This window comes from Mixophyes fleayi, chromosome 9 (assembly GCF_038048845.1).
Source record: "Mixophyes fleayi isolate aMixFle1 chromosome 9, aMixFle1.hap1, whole genome shotgun sequence".
Classification (NCBI taxonomy): Eukaryota; Metazoa; Chordata; class Amphibia; order Anura; family Limnodynastidae; genus Mixophyes; species Mixophyes fleayi.
In genome coordinates this window covers 118,753,011-118,772,969 of record NC_134410.1, presented here as the reverse complement: position 1 = coordinate 118,772,969, position 19,959 = coordinate 118,753,011, and the positions used below count along the sequence as shown (strand labels likewise).

The 19,959-nt window shown below is 41.4% G+C and overlaps 1 protein-coding gene across 6 annotated transcripts in view; it reads left to right on the top strand.

Moving 5' to 3' along the window:
- The window catches only part of RAPGEF1 (Rap guanine nucleotide exchange factor 1), a 73,698-nt gene that overhangs the window by 22,394 nt on the left and 31,345 nt on the right, over positions 1–19,959 (top strand). For all 6 annotated transcript variants that reach the window (XM_075185268.1, XM_075185269.1, XM_075185273.1 and 3 more), the window contains exons 2-5: positions 11,665–11,807; positions 15,760–15,938; positions 16,982–17,138; positions 19,847–19,935. In XM_075185268.1, coding sequence (XP_075041369.1) covers positions 11,665–11,807; positions 15,760–15,938; positions 16,982–17,138; positions 19,847–19,935 — 568 coding nt within the window. The remainder of the gene's footprint in view (positions 1–11,664; positions 11,808–15,759; positions 15,939–16,981; positions 17,139–19,846; positions 19,936–19,959) is intronic.

The window sequence follows — 19,959 nt, the reverse complement described above, 5'->3', positions numbered from 1 at the left end:
AGTTTGCCCATCACTGGTTTAAATGATCCAACAGGCGCCCTGCCCTATTTGTAAACCTAGCATTCAGAAAAAGGAAGACAAATAGAGTAAACCCGCTGTTGTTTCAAGTACATTATTTCCTTAAGCACAGGCTATATATGTATGTATTGTATTTTGTGTGTAATATTTCACTTTTCATTTTGGCTTATACTTCCTGTACTTGCACTTGCTGTGTGGACCCATAGTGTCTGGTGATCTGGTCTTCAGCTTGCTGAATCAGACTATTGTGAAAGTCACAAGCCAATAATAGATTTCATTACAGTAAAGTGCATTTAAACTTTTATTATCAAACATTGGGGGAGGTGTATAGATCAGGATCTGTTATAAGCTCCTGTATGGTTAGGCTGGTCACACACTGCGGTATTACAGCCGAAATTGGCAACTGAAATTTCAGTGTGTGTATGTAGCCGGACAGTGATGACCAATAATCCATCAGATCATTATTGAGCATGGCGACAAATGCAGTTGGAAGATTATGGCTATTGGGCTATGTGTGACGACTGAGCACACAAACTGACCTGAGGGGGGCAAAAGGCCTGACCTCATGCTGTTTGATCACCTACGAGTCTGGCCAAACTGAACATTGGTCTGTACCAAGCTGCAGGATCGGTACCTGTCTGGCACCGTACTTGGTGTTACAAGTCTGACTAGACAGTTGCTGATGTGACACTTTTTCCTGACACCAGCTACTGCCTAGCCACAAGTCTAAGGATGGATGTTATGAGCATAATAGTTTTTAATGAAAGGCCTGAAAAATATGTTTCCTCTAATAAATCTTTTAGGTTTTCAGTTTGATTCCCCTTTAATCTTTTGAATGCTCTAACTCTTTGCGGAATCTGGAATCCTCAGAAGTAATGAAAAGGCTTGCTATTGATTGGTGCGTGGAGCAGTGAGTTATATACGATGTTCCATCTTTCTGTGTGTTTTGACTTCATTGATTTACATTCCATTACCGTGCTCTGAGTGCTCATTTTCAGAGCGAGTGTTCTACATGAGGGCAGAGGTGGATTATTGGAGTCAGACATAGATGACCGCAATAAAACGAGCCAGAAGGTAGAAACGTAAGTGACCTTTCTGTTGGTATGACGAATACAATGGTTCATAAGCTTTACCTCTTGCAAATACCGTCTTTGGTCATATGTGGAGTAGTTTGTGGCAAATTACTGTCACAGTTCAGCTAGTGACCCTACAATGCTGATTATATCGTGAAATTTGCTTTATTCACTCGGTGACCTGCAGTTTGTTGCAGCATTTGGTGAATGCCCTGTAAGCAGATAAACTATATTACACAGCTCTTTGCAGAGGACATTTAATCATTCACATGAGTCCCTCACTAGTACATTTCTGACAGCACACAATTAGCCTATCAGTATGTTGTTCACAGAACCCACACAAGCACGGAGAGAACATACAAATTCCACATCGATAGGGCCCTGGTCAGGATCGGACACGAGGCCTCAGTGCGTTTAAATGAGCTAATTAGAGACTGACAGAAGGACTATTGACTGAATCTATAGGGCTGGGCCACTCGCTGCTTTTAAAGCTTGTTGATTCCATATCTCGCTTAGACGACGTCCATGTGACAACGTCAATAGACCTTTAACAGCGCAGCACATGCAGACTAGTAGAGGGGATAGGCGACGTGTTGGTTAGTCAGCAGAGGAGTTCTGCCTTACACTCGCTCTTCTCTGGTCTACACATAATAATAGGATGTGAGTTACCTCATCTCCTAGCAGAACAAAGAGGGCGCGATGGAAGAGGTGGGGGAGCGTTTTCATTGTCTCGGCGTGGGAGAGGGGAATGATCTAAGTAACCTTAACGCTTGCTGTTAACTGGGAAGTCGCTTAACAAAGCATACATGAGTAACCTCAGTAGGAAGCACGTTTGTGATTTCCTGATAAGACTGTCCTGAACAATTATTACACCACCATCATCAACATTTATTTATGTAGCGCCAGCAGATTCCGTAGCGCTGTACAATCTCACAGGCTCGTCTGGTTTTCCATTCTTTCTTACTACCTATATTTAGAGCCATTTATACACCCCTCAAAGAAACCACACAATAAACATTTGGCTATACTCTGCTCAAACTACCAAATTCGGCTAGATAACGTGACAGCGGCGTTTCGGCCGTAGTCAGAGACTGCTTATAGTACACACCTTCCACTTTATTGAAGATGGAGAAACTGCAGGGTAAGTGCTAGACTCTCTACTAGAAAGGGGAAAAGTCCGACATCCGGAAAGTGCTCCCTAGTGGGGAAACGAGTGTGGTACTCTGGTCGGGTGACCATTGGCGGTGCCGATGTCGTTTTTTTTTTTGGGGGGGGGGTTTTTTGCTTTTGAGAACAGCGCTAACCCGAAACAGGAAAGCGAGGCCTAAAGGAATTTAAAACTTTTATAATATTAATAATATAATTAAATTATATATTTTGTAGATAAATTAGATGTAAGGTAATTAAGGAATATCAAATGATTACTGTTACTAGTTTCTATAAGAAATTATTTAAAAAAATAAGTCTATTTTTTAGATCTTGTACAACTTTACCATTGTGTTTCTTCAGTTGCTGTCATTTAATACTCTCAGAAGAGCTATCGCTTTGTAGGTGACTATTTATCTGGCAAGGACTTGGTCGCTGGGGTTTGCATCTGGTTTGATCTTTGTCCATACGCTTGTCTGGTATTGCTTATCTCTTAATTCACTCTGGTATCTGTGGCATGCGTGGACCATCTTGTCCTCTCCTGGCCCATATGTGCGGATCCATGTAGCAGGGAGCTCAGGCTCCATATTTATTGGTCCTCGGTGAGGAAGCGGCACAAGGCTTCCTCTGGCCGGGTGGGCATCGCCAGTAGCCGCACTATTCAGTGTATTTAAAGGCACAATCACCTATTATTGTACAATAAGTACACACCACATTGCACGTGCCCTGACCATTTCATAGAACAGACCGGCACCAGCGTATAATAAATCTTTTCTCATTCAAATCTTCTTAAGCATACATAGAAAAGTGTTACATGATCAAGCCCATGTAACACTTTTCTATTATTTATAAATATAATTAATGATATATATATATATATATATATATATATATATATATATATATATATATATATATATATATATATATATATATATATAATTTTTTTTACAAGAGTTATGTTATTTTGATCCAATACACAAGTAAAACCACATTTTGTGTACTGTATCCGGCCGCTGTGTACACGGACTCTACAAGAGTTTTATGGCTCAGCGTCTGCATGTTTGTTTTCTGTGAAGTGGTGAATGTAGTAGGCAGGAAGGACAGAGGTGTTTACATAGGAGCTGATCATTCATTACTATTCCTTACAGATTCTGCCTTTTGTCTTTTCTCCCATCATGTCTCCTTCACACATTGGCCGTCCCTTCCCCCCCAATTCTTCCTTTTATTTTCCTTTTGCAAAATCTGTTTCATTTCTCTCTAACAATATGCATGATATCTCTCTCTCTCTCTCTCTCCAAGTGAAAGTGCGAGTTAATGGCAGTCTGAATCACTTCATCAGCTGAATTAGTGTTGCTTAATGACCACGCAGCATAAATTAAACTTCCACAGCAATAGGCCATAGGCGGGGAGCGCTGTTTGGTCCTGCGTTCCGCATGGCTGGCTGGTAACAAGACTCTTGTTTCATTAAGCTGGTGGGAGTGATAATTATGAGGCTGCTTCTAGCGTGAAGTTCAGCACCAGTTACCCTGCAGGATTAATTAGACCCTTCACTGGATTTATCCCAGACACAATGAGCCAGATTCTCTGTCACCTGTTCAATGATCAAATGGTCTATCCCAAAGTGAAGGGATATCACTGCTATAAAGCATACTTTTGGGTTTTGTATTTTCATGATTAACTATAGCTCATCCCTAAAATGTCATAAGCTGTTTTAAAAATAAATAAAAACAACCTCCCACAGTCTCAATAGTATTTCTTAGGTATAATTTTACACCAAATTCCTTCTTTATTTCAATTCAAAAAATGTCAGTCATTGTCACAAACTATATTTTGTAGTTTATTGTCACAATGCATGAAAAGGCTGCAATACAATGAAAATACATAGTATCACACACTTATCATGTTTTGTAGGGTTCTCAAGGGAATTTGTGTGTTTGAAAAAATAGCCGTTAGTTATCCTGATGTGGTCACCACCTGTATTTTGGTACCTATTTAACACCAGTAAAAATAAGTCCACTGGGATCAAGCTTGGTTAGGGGTAGGATTTTTTTTATTATTATTATTTATTTAATTTTTTTGTAGTCTCTTTCTATGTTCTAACCATGTTCCTATAACCATTTTTACATCTTGTGTTTGGTGCAGCCACTTTATTTCTTGTATGGCCACTGAATCTGTTTTCACCTGTTTTATTATTGCTGTTTCAATCGTAATTTTTGTCCTAAACTTGACGATCAGATTTTTGTACTTTTTTTATTTATCTTTTATTTATCTTTACATTAGAGATGTGTCATTTTATTCTAAAACTTTGTTTTAATATAGCATAGACAACTTCTGAGTCTTGGTATGAATCGAATACCTGTAGATTACATTAATTATCTCATGCTCTGCTGAGCTGCTGAATTATTTTCCTGAATGTTAACAAACGTGTCAACATTGATATAAACTTGCATTTTACATTTTGACCCTCTTTAAAATCCACATTTTTCTATAATGCCTATTCCACAATCTTACTTTTAATGTCCTCTCCTTTTGTCCACACCCTTGGGATACGTTAGAAATGGCCTTATTAGGAGTTGGCATGGTAGATGCAGTGGGCATTCTATCCCGGCCACTGTGTGGTATTGCTCCCATCCCTTCCTGTTTTCTCTGCTGATTTTTATGTTTGTGTATGGGCCGCCTGGGGGCCTCATCCAATGCACTGCGTTATTGTGTGAGAGCAGGACAGCAGCAGTCAGTGAGACTGTAGGAATTTGCAGATGTAAGCCTGTGGGCCCACTTCACACATTCCTGTTCTGCAGAGAGCTGCCAGCTGCTATTCTCTCATCCACTGGAAGTCGCGCAGCTGGAGTAGCCAATGACATCACCCAGCGGTTACCGCGGTAACTGATAAACCGCGCCGTTGAGCGATTCGTGGTACTGCCAGGGAACGTGTTATAATGCCGGTCTCCTGTTATAGAGGACCAGCACATGGCTGTGTCATACATTTTTCTGGGAGATGTATTTTTGACTGCATATAGATGGGACCTGCGTACCTCGTAGCTGACTGATGGAGTGCCACGGCTTTGTCATAGGGCAACAAGCATCGGTAGCAAGTCAAAGGGATAAAAGCAATGTATATACTAAAAATGGTAGGACTGCGTGCATACCCGACAAAGTTATCTGAGGGTGGGCCAAACCATAGAAACAGTATACGTTAGTCCGTAGACCTTATCGTACTAACTGTTATTGTGAAGATATTCCTATAACTCAGCCAGTGATGTAATCTTTAAGCCTTCCAGCTCTGAATATTTCATGTATGATTCATTCAGCACGGGGTGATTTCACCAGCAAAATACGCAGGTTGGCTTCTCTTACTTGCATTGGCAGGTATGTGCAAACAAGGGCTATAGCCTGGATTCTAGGGACATTGTTGCTTCATCAGTGCAGTAAGCTGCTTTACTACAGGTATATTGTGTATTAAAGAAAGTGCAATCTATCGGGAATTGGTATAGATGCACCAAACCCTGATGCCTACAAGCTTAGCCGTTTGGATTGCATCAGGTCCATTTTTGCAATTGTGAAAGTGATTTGTAGGTAATGTATATAGCTTGTTTATCGCTGGATAGTTCCCTCAGTGTAAGCCTGGTAGGGCAAAGGAGACGGCAGAAGAGCGCAGACCTTTCCTTCTTCATGACAGTAATGCTAAGATGTCTGTGGCGCAAGACGCCTTTGTAGCGTTGTCATCTGCGCTGTTTAATATGTACCTGTTGCCTACAGGTTCTGTTTTTATTACTATTGTTGATTCAACCTTTATTCTGCCCATCAGTTTACTTGGAGCTAGTGACGACATCACCCCAAAACTTTTATATAAAAGCTACTTAAAGTAAACGTGTCCCGACACACAGTTTGGGGTTGAATCCATCTATCGATTCACTAGCCGGTTAAACCATTGGGGTGTAAAGTATCTTGACTGGGTTCTTATATCATCATCATCACCATTTATTTATATAGCGCCACTAATTCCGCAGCGCTGTACAGAGAACTCGCTCACATCAGTATATCTGTTCAGACCACGAAATTGACCGGCAGGTTTCTTGCTGTCTGTCCCTGTGCGATTTATTGTAGAAAGATAGGACTTTGTTACAGCTTTACACAAAGCTGTGAGACATTAGTAATTCCATTCGTGGCAGCTTTCATTCTTACTACATGGTTTAGTTTCATCTCATTTGGGGCTTTCGTTTCATAGTAGTGAAGGGAAACTAATCACTAGAACTTGAGAACACCACTAGACCTAAAATACAAGCGACTTTACATAACACTCATAAATATATATGCTGCCATTTGGGAACTTCTGAAAAGGATTTTTAAAAGAACAAAAAAAAAAAAATTGATTGTATGGGAAATGTTTGTGTTGGGTTAGAGATATCACTGTGTGAATTGCAGGCATTTTAAGATCGCTTCTTGAACATAGTTTTGATCTATCATGTTCCTGTAATCTGTCTGCCCCATTTGCATATAAGGGTATTTACTCTGAAAAGTCCCTTTTTTGGTTTTTGTTCCTGTGTTTACTTTCTAGATGTCATAGAAAGGGCCATGTTGGAAATAGAGGTTGGTGTTCGATCTGAGCGATTGTCAGAATGGATGTATCTTCTTTCCAGGCTCCGGTCTAATACTCTCTTGCATGAAGACCCAGCCTGACTGGTACAGGGATCAGTGATCACAGTTTGCCTCTGCTTAGGCTGTATTGTTGCCACACATAACTGGGGTCATATGGTGTTAATACAGAGGATAGGTGAGGGGGGATCGCTCTGCAATGTATAGTAACATCCCCATTATCCTTTTCCATCAGCTTGTAGGAGTTGAATTAAAAACATGTCTCTGCCACCATATATTTTTTATTTTTTTATTGTAGTTTCCTGTTTTGTTCAGAGCCTGAATAGATTGTGAACGAAGCTGCGGGCAAGACATGATTTTAGTAGACTCTTACATAACGTGGCTTTTATAATCCTTGTTTGTCTGTGGGAGCAGGGATTCTGCCAAAGCCCTAACCCTGGGTGCTTTGTGGGGCAGCCGGTTTACTGTGATTATTACATGTCACATTCCGTTCTAGGGACAGTGAAACAGTACAGGTTGCATTTGAGATTCTAGAGGAACTTTAAGAAATAACGGAGAAAGGGGAGATGGATAGGTGGGTATAGGCTTGTGGGGTACACACTTTAGGGTGCTCGCTGTCAATGCCTACGTAGATCATTGTCAGGTCTAATAATACAGCCCTGAAGCTTCCCGGAATCTTGATACATGTTAAAATGGTGTTTTAATTAATCTTCCATCCTTTATGTTTCCCTGATGACTCCAGACCAGTGCCAGCTCTTTCCTGTACATGTCTGGAGCTGCACAAGCTTCTCCCCCTGCTGAGAGATTTAATTTAAGGTGTGAATCCCATTTTGTCAGTGGGATATCTGAGACGTTGCCAGTGTACAGATGACATCTGTGTCTCCCCGTGTAAAGGATATGCAGGCTGCCCCATCAAGTCATTTATAGCCGCTCGGCCATTGAATGCTGCTTGTAAACCCTACTTATTTGTTCATACGTCCTTAGAAAGAGAATAACAATATTATTAATAATTATTATTACGGTTTCTCATATTCCTGAGTTTACATTTGGGAGCTGTTGTTATTTGAAGTCCCATACAAGCTTTTTATAATGTTATTTGGGGTCTTCTCTAGTGTACGTGTGCAGAATAATGTGCATTAGAAGGATATTACACGTCCTATCGTCATATATAAGCAAATGTGTAGGAGACTTCTGCAACTCCAAGGTGATTTTAGATAGCATGGTGGCTCAGTGGTTAGCACTTATGCTTCACAGTGCTGGGGTCATGAGTTCAATTCCCGACCATGGCCTTATCTGTGTGGAGTTTGTATGTTCTCCCTATGTTCGCGTGGGTTTCCTCTGGGTGCTCCGGTTTCCTCCCACACTCCAAAAAAACATACTGGTAGGTTAATTGGCTGCTATTAAAAATTGACCCTAGTCTCTGTCTGTCTGTCTGTCTGTGTGTATGTTAGGGAATTTAGACTGTAAGCTCCAATGGGGCAGGGACTGATGTGAATGAGTTCTCTGTACAGCGCTGCGGATTCAGTGGCGCTATATAAATAAATGGTGGTGATGATGTTGATATCTTTTGGGATTGTTTATCCCTCACCATACATAATGGTTCGAAGAATGTTGAAGCTATAATCCCGCCTACACAGATTCTCTGACCAGAATGTGTCATGCGCCCCCTAGTGTTGGATGTTGGATATACTATAAAGTACATCACACTCCCCTATTAAATACTGTTCGGATGCGGCAGCCGTTCCCAGAGTGTTTGTCGATTCTCTGCAGCACTTCACCAGCTTGTCCCCTGTGTGTCAGTGCACAGGGTGGTGAATACAGAAGGCCTTGGTTCTCTTGTAACGTTAAACACACAGTGTGTGCTGGTATAATCCTCCCAGGCTTGGAGTGTTATTCACAAGCCTCAGAGGCTGATCTAACAGCTGCTGGCTTGTGGTGGCTGAGAAGATATTTAGAGAGGGTTGCGGTCCTCAGCCGCTACATACTCCCATTTGACTGTTCAAACTATTTCTAGCTGTGGTTTTTCAGAGAGCTTCTTTTTCATTGCTCATGCTAGGTGCTGTCGCTCCGGCCTGCTGCAGCTGCCGAGACGGTAACGGAGCACGTGGTCGCGCTGCCGCGTGCTTCCGTGTCTGCCGCCATCTTCATGCCAAAGTTTTTTGAAGAAGGGGAAACTTTTATGTTGATAGTTATACATGTCCTCAGAATGCTGTGCTATTGTCACAGTCGTACCCTGCTTTGTCTGCCTTGTAAAACCAAATACAACTCTACATAGACATCAGTAGTTATTGGCCTGGGGGTCTTGGCGATGGAGGGGGAGAATGGTGTTTAAAATGTGTGTTAAAGATGCAATAACTTATAAACTTTGGGCATTGTGCGACCCTCTAGACTCGCCTGCGGCCCCCCCCCTAATCACGGAGGCAGACTCGCGGTCTGCTCTGTAATGGTATGGTGACGACTTCATTGATCAATATTATCTAAGGCCGCGTGTCAGGCCCTTAAGCACGTTGTTGATAACTGCCTTTAAGAGAATGTCCACTTTGTCTTGTAGAGAGAGAGTAAAAGACAGTGCTACATATACTTCAATAGTTAATATGCTTGATTCCTAAAAATAGATAAAAAATATATATTTAAAATCTACATGATAAAAGGTGCAATCCCTCTCGTCCTCTGATGGAGCTGGAATGGTGGCAGAGAAATGCGTCGGGTCATTTTTAAGCTCCAGGACATCCGAATATATATATATATATATACACACTTCATAAGAAGAAATTATTTAGCTTTTAAATATGTTGATTTAATCTATATGTGAATATCTAGATTACTGCTTATTCTGAAAAAGGTTTTAATATATATAGTTGTATATGTTTTAATACATTTTATATGTGGAACAACCTTATATGTGTACACACATTCTGTACTGCTTTATATTTTGGGACCTCTATACACTGTTTCTGTTTCCTCTTTTTTATTCTTTTTTTTTTTTTTTTTTTGACAGCAAGTTGTGTCCTTTTTTACTTTTTTTTTTTTTCTAAAGGCTCTCCTATAATTCGCTTGTCCATTTTCAATATCAATATGTGGGGCACTTTTCAATACATCATATATAGCTGCCACTGCAAAAATCTGCCGCCCACATGGAAGCATTGGGTTTTTCTCTTTGCAGGAGAGTGTAACCTATTCTGAGTCTGAGCCAGTCAGTCGAGGAGCTTCTTGGTGATCATGTGATGCCAAAGGAAATCATCACTATATAATATGCCCTTACTGTGGTTGCAGTGGCCAATTGTAAAGCAGTGTGCAAACTGTAAATAATAGGTGCTGGGATAAAACTCAAAGTGGGGATGCAAATTCAACCGGAAGTCCTGTTGGAACCTTGCGTGGAGTCCAGCCGCGTCCCAGTCCTGTTATTACGTTTTTATGTGTTTTTTTTTTTTTTTTATTATATTGATTTACAAAAAATGGGGAATTAGAGCATTTTCTCTAGGGACATAATAGTAGCTTGGACATAGCAATTGTACCTTTTTCCTTTTTTTTTTTATTCGGATATACAGTAAAGGGCACAAAAACTACATAAACTGCTTTTGTGGAGTTTTGATGCATTTAAGTAGGCGAATACTTTATTTGTATTACTGACACTTTGGGTCAGGAGTTGTGCTTGTGAGAGGGGTTATTATAAATGATTGAAAACATGACGGCTCTGGAGACTGTTACTCAGAGTAGAGTCACTCAGCGATGAAGGCTTGATGATGGATTACATAAATCTGTGCACGGAGATCATATGGAGCCCGGGGCAGAGAGGAAGGAGCTGTCCCACCCATGTTTGTTAGATATGTGATATAATAAATGTCTCGCAGGCTTAGAGCATCTGATAGAACCGAGTGAGCCCTTATACTGCGATATCTGGCAATCAGATCGATATTGTAGCATGTGGTGAAAAATGTATCCCTGTGAGTGATTTTAATAATACAATAGAAATCTATTGGCTAATTATTAGACATGCTAGTAAATGCGGCATGGAGGGCCACTATAGGGGTGCGAGAGGTTATTTTCAAACAAGAGTGACTCTGGTTTTCTGTCCCGGGCAATTAGATCTTCTTCAAACGACTGTATCTTGTCCACTTGGCACATGTGCAGAGTGGAAGAATTGTATCTTGTGTGACCAGCCTCATCAACAGGTTTAACAATGACCGGTAAATACCAAGGGGCGTATTCAATTGTTAAAAAGTCCCGCGGCGTTAAAACTATTACAGTTAATACAGTAAAATCTAGCTGGATTTCAGCTCGCGGCTCCCTGCGAGTAAATTACCGTATTAACTGTTTTTCCGCGGGATTTTCAGTGTTTCCTCTGACAATTGTCCAAAAAGTTGAGAGAACTCTGAATTTCTGCTTAAAAATAGTAATGTCATACATTAAGACATAATCACTGCGAGGAGCACTGCTGAACAAGTTATTGAGAGCAGGAATGCCAGGGGACATTGTCTGAAAGTTAGAGACCATTTTAAAATATTTTAGGTATGAAAAAACACTTATCTGGAAAACCACCAAGTCCCAATTATTCAGGATAACCTTTCCCATTGCTCTACTGCATTAGCATCGGTACAGGGTGTTGCCCAAAAGCTGCACGGTAGCCCTTTACGGAGTGCCAGTGTTTTTGCTAAGCAGTGGGGGGTGTCGGCAAGTTGGCTATATCCTTGTTCTTCCAGGATTTCATATTATTACATAAAGTTTTATCTTGTTTTTGTTTTGTCTATGTACAGTCTTCCCACATTTGTTTTGAGGGCTCAGCCAGTCTACAGAACAGTCTAATGACCTTTCCTCTGTTCTCTATCTACAGACAGCCAGCGTTCCCACCTCTCCTCCTTCACCATGAAACTGAAGGACAAGTTCCATTCTCCCAAAATCATCAAACGGACCCCCTCCAAGAAAGGGAAGCCTGCCGACCTGACTGTGAAGACTGAGGAGAAACCTGTTAATAAGGTACGTTGTTGACGTCCGCTCTCTCCACTTATACACAGGAAGAATTAGCTTTTTCTGTGTGTGTGTGTGTGTGTGTGTGTGTATAAAGTCTGTCTACATTTTGCAACAAGTCTGCATACAATGGTGATACCTTATGATATCTTAAGTCCTTTCAGAGTATGGGAACATATTTATCTATATCTCCACTGCAAACATGAATCCATGTTATGGTTTGATACTAAGTTGTGGCTTCCTCTTTACAGGTGTAAATTGCATGTTGACCTAGGGCTCATTGATTGCTGTGGTCACACTGCCTCCCGCTGTTCACAGTATAGGGCTAAAGGTGACTGTGCCAGGACTGCTGCACAAGTACTGTAGATACTTGCCAACCTTTGCATAGTTAATTCCGGGAGATCCCGGGCAGGGGGCGTATTTGGAGGGTGGGAGGGGGCAGGGCCCGGCCAATCGCGTCAATTTGGCCCCGCCCCCACGACAAAATGCCGTTTTGCCGCGGGCTGGATCCAAAATGACATGATTCGCAACGAATCGCGTCATAATGGCAAATAAATTCCAGTATGCGGGATACTTGCCTGCTCTCCTGGAATGTCCGGGAGACCTGCCCAGATTTCGGGAGTCTCCCGGACATTCCTGGAGAGTATGGTACTGTAGTGTGACCAGATGAGCTGCCCAGTGACCACCGATCTCTAGATCGCCATGTGATTTACAAGTGACACACACGCAGGTAGTGCCTCCTGACTGCATAGACTGTACAGCATATGCTAAAACCTAGTGTGAACGAGGCGTTGAATAGAGTCCATCTCTGAAATATACTGAAGCCCAATTTTGCACGTCCTTATGGTGCCACCCGTGAAGTTGGCAGGTTTCAGAGAGTCAATGACCCCACAAGGATATTGGGAGTCGATGTTACTTCAGATAAACTTTCACTGGTTCCTTTTTTTTACTTAAGAATATAGATTCTTATAAACTCTCTCCGTCGCTTCCTTTCTTCCCTTTCCTGCTTTCAATTCCCTTTTTAGCTGCTTTAAATACTGTGTGGTGTGTAATCTTTTATATATGGTCAATCTGTGATTCTAGCTGATCTCATCAGTACATCTCCCACCCTACAGCTGGAGTGTGGGCCACTTGCTATCCGCCCTAGGAGGTCAGCGTTCCACCACGCCCAACAGCTGAGGGATCGGTCCCACCCAGCTTCTTGGAAGTCTGCAGCTTCCAGAGACACATGTCCATCTTCCCACCAGGGAGATCTGAGCTTAAGCTGGATAATATCCTCTCTCTAGACCATGAAATTCAGCAACGTCCAATGTCTGTACACACTGTAGACTATAAGAAGCGGTGCTGGGAAAATCAGTATAATTCCAGAATTAAACTCGGCCTTTTATAGTTATATAATTAACAGATGGTCATCAAATTCAATCTTTCATAAATCCTACCCCAGATCCAGGGGAAGGTAAAGCAAAGCCCCAAGTACGACATTTGTTTATTTAGCCAGCAATTCCTTGGGTCAATCGCACCATCCCCACCTCATGTGATAGGGAAATCCCACAGCTTCCCCACCCTTACAGTAAAGAATCCCTCCCCTATGCTGATGGTGGTACCTTCTGTCCTCCACTCATAACTGGAACCTCTGGTCCTTTGTATGGTTCTTGGTGCGAAAAGTTCATTAGACAAATCTTTATATTGAACACGTATATATTTATACATATTAATTAGGCCACCTTCAAGGCGTCTTTTTTTCCAAAGTTAGTATTTCTAAAGTCTCCTTATAATTTAACTCTTCCATTCCCTTTATTACTATTCAGAGGTTTATTCTTCTCTTTCCCAGTGTTAAACTTCCTGTGAGTTCTAACCCTAAAGTTTATCACCTTTTTTGCTTAGTAGAATTGTGGCTGCTGGAGTTATTCCAGTTGTAGTGGGTGTGCGGGCATTAGACCTTTCTTATATTTGGATAGTTAAAAGATAATGGAGTAGATATGATGATGCAAAATCCATCCCATTAGAGCAGACGGAGATCTTGCTATTAAATTTATTTACACAATGCAACCTGGTTTATGTTCTTTACATGCTAATGTTAATTTAGGAGCATGATAATGAAAGCTGTAACTAGACTTTAATATCTTGTGCGTTTTCTGCACTTGGAATGTGTTAAAGGTTGTCTGACGATTGCGCACACAGTGGTCACCACTTGATTAGATTTTCGGGCATACACAAAAATTTATTTGCGTTTTTGGTCACCAGCCTTCCCTAAATTTATTTTATTTTAATGCTGCGTGTGTTTCTTGTTTTGTTTGTTTTTTATTGTGTGACTTAATCCTTCTGCTAAGAATCGGATTGCTATCATTGAAGCTGTGTGTGACTATTTTAGTGACCATACAAACCATGTTCTGTGGCCTCTGATCCATCTGGTATCCATAACACGTTTGCGTGTTGATTTAGATATTAAGATGTTTAAATATCCGTCCATCAAAAGTTGATGTTGCATGACACAGATCCTTTGACACTGATGCAGATTCTGATGAATCATGGTGAAGGTATACATGTATCTGTTTGTAAGGAATGATCTGTATTCAATATGTGTATGTACTTACACAGTAACAGTTGGTTACAGGGCAGTAGAGTCTGTGTGAGAGTCTGTGTGAGAGTCTGTGTGAGAGTCTGTGTGAGAGTCTGTGTGAGAGTCTGTGTGAGAGTCTGTGTGAGAGTCTGTGTGAGAGTCTGTGTGAGAGTCTGTGTGAGAGTCTGTGTGAGAGTCTGTGTGAGAGTCTGGTATAGGTATAGATAATTTGATTTAATATTTGTATAGGGGGTTCTGGGATCTCTAGAGGGGGTGGGGGAGATCTTGTGTAGACTGGGAACTGCTAATTGAAGCAGTGCTGTATTTTACCTTTTCAATATGGACTTGGGAGCAAACGGCTGTCTGCTTTAGCTATTGTTAGAAGAAGAGGGGACGTGAACTGCAGACATCTTTAGGCTGTTGGCGATTGTTGCTGAGATTGCACCTGAACGAGGGTTGTGTAGCGTCATGTCGAAAGCTGAGAGGTGGACGTTGGGTTAGTAGCTGCGGTTTGGACTGGTAGCTGGTGGTAGTTGTAATAACCAGATAGGAAAAATGTACTTTGATTGTTCACGCACTGCTCTCTCCTGTATTGGGGGCTGTCCTGATAATTTTATGCATACATGCTTGTAATGACTGGAAAGGGGGCGACCAATAAAAACACTTCTGAAGCTCCTACTAGCCTATATAGTAACACACTATACAGATGGAAATGTGTGTGACACCCCTACTGCAAAACAAAGACTGATTTGAAGGGCATACTGTGTTTAATTTATTCAGCGTCTGCAAAATAATTTGCACTTCTGACGTGATTGGTTTATTTCCCCCCTATTTAACCTTTTAAAAAGGGTTTGGCAGTCTGGTGTGTTGTTTCTTATGATTTTTTATTTTTTTCTCAGTCATTAGAAAGTGCCATCTATTAAACTGGCGTTAAGACTTGTATGCCCGTTGATCGTAACACAGAATATTGAGCTTGGTAAGAAACGTTACCACTCTTAGCTTGTGCTAGTTTATTTTCTAGTAAAGTACAGTCATAGATGGGGACTGTACTTTCCAAAAAGCCTATAGCTCAGACTGTTGCTGACTCACATATATGGGTAACAGGATTAGCTGTGGTAACGTGGGCGATGTAATTTTTTTAGGTTCCCAGGTTTGATGTACGAGACGCCTACAGTGTCGTTTAGGATTTTTTGTTTTCATCGTTGAGTTGGGAAAGTACATAAAGATGCTTATCTCATTCCTTTCCTAGCATAATACACTTGTTTAATTTTCAGACTTGGTAAATTATTTTCTTAGAGGTCCATTTAATATTGTTCCATGCTGAATGCTTTAAAATATAAAGCCTCTTTTGTACAGCGCTATGGACATGTGTTTTCTCACTCCTCGCCATCCTCTCTCTAGACCCTGAGCCGCCTGGAGGAACAGGAGAAGGAGGTGGTCAATGCCTTGCGGTACTTCAAGACGATTGTAGATAAGATGGCTGTAGACAAGATGGTGTTGGTGATGCTCCCTGGGTCAGCCAGCAAAGTGCTAGAAGCCATTCTGCCTTTGGTACAGGTGGATACGCAATCTCAACAAAGGTTCGTGGCTCTTCTATCCATCCATCTGTAGTTGCCGATCCTTCCAAAGTCTTCACCGCGGCACTTCATAAAGTCTTAGGTTTCCACCATCATTCTACTATTCACACAATATCGGCTTTATCATTTTTATATAACAGATGGAAGCTCATAATAAACATTAGGGCTCACTCATACTTCCAAGGCATTCATCTGGATAAGACAGATGAAAACGGAATATTAAAAAACACATTAATACTTGTATTATGAATGTTTTATTTTATTTTTTTGTTTGTGTTTTTGTTTTGCTTTTTTTTGTTTTTGTTTGTTTTTTGTTTTTTGTGTTTTGTATATTGCACTGAATGTGAAGGTGTGAGGAGGATATTATTCTATAAAACAAGAAATGGGAACGATGCCTTTGTCTTTTAGGTATTGTCTTTGTATATTTGGATATTCTATACGGTTTCATCATCATTTTTCACTGGTTTTAACACTTACGTTAATGAGTAAAAGTGGGCTTGGTTTCTTTCTCAGTCTGAGTGCTCCATATTGAGAGTTAGGAAATAGAAGAGAATAGAGAACCTCTATAAAAATGTCTATTCTCCTAAGAGCGCATAATAAAATCAACTTTGTTTTAATGAATGAAAAAGGGAGTTTGCATCCTAAATATAGACTATTTCGTAGAATTTAGTGTGAAACGTATAGTCGCTCCATATTGGACATTTCAGGAACGTTTACACGTGCTTACTGTAGAATGCTCCCCTTAGTAGGCCAATCTCCTCCAGTTTTACTTGTCCTGTTGGCACAAGTGGAACAGGCTCTGTTTAGGTGAATGGCACAAACAGCTGGTGACTGGCTGGGTCCTACTAGGACCTCACTCTTTTATAGTTAGTACATAATTCACTTACCGTAGGATGCCATGCATCTAAGACGAGCCTAGGCCACGTTGCTATCTAAACAACAGGAACGATGAAGTCCGTCTCGTCCGTGTACATAGAATGCCTGTGTGTTGGAGGAATGGGAGGTCTTCCTGTGTTAATGACACTTTTTTTCTTCCTTGTTCACAGTACTGCCATCTCCTCCTGCTACAGCCGGGTGTACCAGTCTCTCGCCAACCTCATTCGCTGGTCTGATCAGGTGATGCTAGAAGGTGTGAACTCCGAGGATAAGGAGGTGGTAACCACTGTGAGGGATGTCATTAAGGCTGTCCTCGATGGCGTTAAGGTCAGGATGGTCACCGACTCTCCATAGTTGCTTTAAAAAAAATGTTTATGATCGGTTTCCCTGTAGTTTACCAATATGCTCCCTAAATGGGGATTGCTTTGTGATATGCTGACAGATCTGCTTTGTAGATAGTGTTATGTTGATTTTTTGTTTTTAAAAGTCCTTGGATCATAAATAAGACATCAACAAAAATATTGTTAACAAACCATATTTAACTCAATCTCTAACCGACATACCAGGTGTAGATATGATGCGCCTTAGTCCCTACATGTTTTACAGACACTGCTGAAAAGATGATCCATTGCTTTTATCGATTTCATAGCATGCATATTGTGCTGTCTGTGGATGCCTTCTCCTGATGACGATACTTCATACTTATCATGAACCCTGTGCTGTAATTAGACCTCTAGCTGCCTCTCACCCATGGAACCCCAACAGCCAATCAGAGTTTACTGAGCTTAAAGGGAGTTTCCGCAATAAATTAACCCTGTAATAAATTCCCTCCATTCCCAATAATAGGACCTTAGTGGGGATTCCTCCCCTGGGACCTCAGTCATTATCTGTATTACGTAGGGTCCTGGGATTTGCATATAAACCGGAATCTCTGCCAATCAGAGCTGTTCGGCTCTCTCAGTAGCAGGAGAAATCTAATGCAGCCTTGGAGACCCAAACAGACCTGACGGTGGGTGATCTATATGTGCGTTCCGGGAACCTGCTAAATTTAGGGGTTCCCTGAAGAGAGGGACCCCTGCCGAAGTACTATTAGGAAAGAGGGGGTTTAGTACCCATGTTAGTTTAAGGAAAAAGCCCTTTTCAGTGGTTGACTGTTGAAGTTCATTACAAAGGTAACAGCAGCACTTGTTCTAAAATTGATGTAGCCGCACTAAACAAACTGCTGATGTATAATACCAGTTAATTCGTGAAAACGTTGATCTCGTCCCAAAGAACAGAATGACTAATCGCTTAAGTGATTTTAACCCAAACCTAGTGTGCTGTGAAAAGCCGTGTGAACACTACTATTGTGCTTGCTCGCTCTTTCTGTATTCTTGCCGCAGTTAAAGGAATATGACACGGAAACTATAATGTGACTATAGGGGGCATCCCTCCATAACAGTCAATGGCTGACAGTGTTGTATGTATTCCTGGTTCCATGTTACCCCTATACATGTGCATGTTTTCAGTATCCTGGTATTTAAAGTAGTCCTCACCAGGAGATTGCATGCTTAGTGTTGTAAACGCAGTGTGGCACCACCATATGCCGCGGGCGTTACATCAAATGCCGCTATACCTTTGCCTACCTCCTTTCCTTATACATATAAATGGGTTCCTCAGTCTTCTCCCCTGAGAGTGCTAAGGGGTTATCACTGGGTACACATAGTCTTGCAGGACTGTCTATGAAGTACTAGTTCCTGTTTGGAGCTGAGGAGTTAAACACAGCCCATGTGCCTGGCAGCCTGCACATCCCCTTTGGGGGGGCGAACACAGCTGGAGTCTGCATCCCTTAGGTCATCCAGGGAATGAAGTCAGATATTTGGATGTCATCCAGGCCTCCCCTCCCTCCCCTTCTTCACACAGCTCCACGGCTGTGATTTCATCTCCTAGATCCTCCTGCTGTCCGCAAAGCCTCGGGGTCTCTGCCACCCTCGTTATCACTTCCCACCTAGAGTACAAGATGTAACCACCGCCCGGGGTCCCGAATAAGCTCTGAACACGTTATTCTGCACAGCTTGCCTTTCTAAATCGGTCACTTTATGCCTCCCGTATACCGTACACACTTGTAAAAGCAAAATATCTGTTCAGAATGTTTGGTAGACTTTTGCTCATGATACATTGAGGCTCACATCCATTCACTATAGAAAACCGTTACATCAGATTCAGATCAGTTTCTTATCATATTCCTTCCTTTCATCAGGGAGGTCAGCACCTGGTCTGTTGGTCAGTGTCCAGATACACTCTATATATTATGTGATTTCATGTTTAGGACATCTGAAAAGGTGACGTTCACATGCTCTGTAGCCAATAAAATCCACTCAATAAAGTGATGATTTCATGGGGAAGTAAAGTCAAATATTTATCACCCATCTCAACTTGACTTTTAATCCAGCCCTAACCCTTATTTCCTTATTGAGAAGTGTGTGTTGAAAGCGCCGTAGACACCGATAATACGTCGCTTCATCCCTCCAGTAGTGATAAATATTGGTTCAGTCCTCCATTCTGCTTGTTTGTTGCATCCGTTTATCAATAATTTTTAATTGGTGATATCGCCTCTGTGTGTTCTGTGAGAGCCTTGTAAGTTTTATGTTCAAATAAAATACAAACTGTCCCATGTCAGGATAAACATGTGGTACATGTGTCAATGTATACACGGAGGATATACACATTTTTGCCGTGAATACGCCTGAAATGCAAACCTGTAAATCTAATCTGATGTTCTGTGGCACTAGTATATCAATAGATTTTAGCTGCAAGTTTGGGGACATTTTCCAGGATTAAAGTTATTGGAGAAATCATCATCAGCTATTTATATAGTGCCACTAGCGCTTTACAGAGAACTCGCTCTAGTCAGTCCCTGCCCCATTGGAGCTTACAGTCTAAATCCTGTGACACACACACACCGAGAGACTAAGGTCAATGTAATAGCAGCCAATTAACCTACTAGTATGTTTGGTGTAGATTTGTGGTTAATTTTACCTGTCTCGTTCTTTCAGGAGCTGGTGCGATTGATGATAGAGAAGCAGGAGCGGCCATCGCCCAATAGCCCTGTGAAACCAACCCTACCGGCATCCAAATCTGACAGGTGAGTTTTGGGTGGGTTAATATT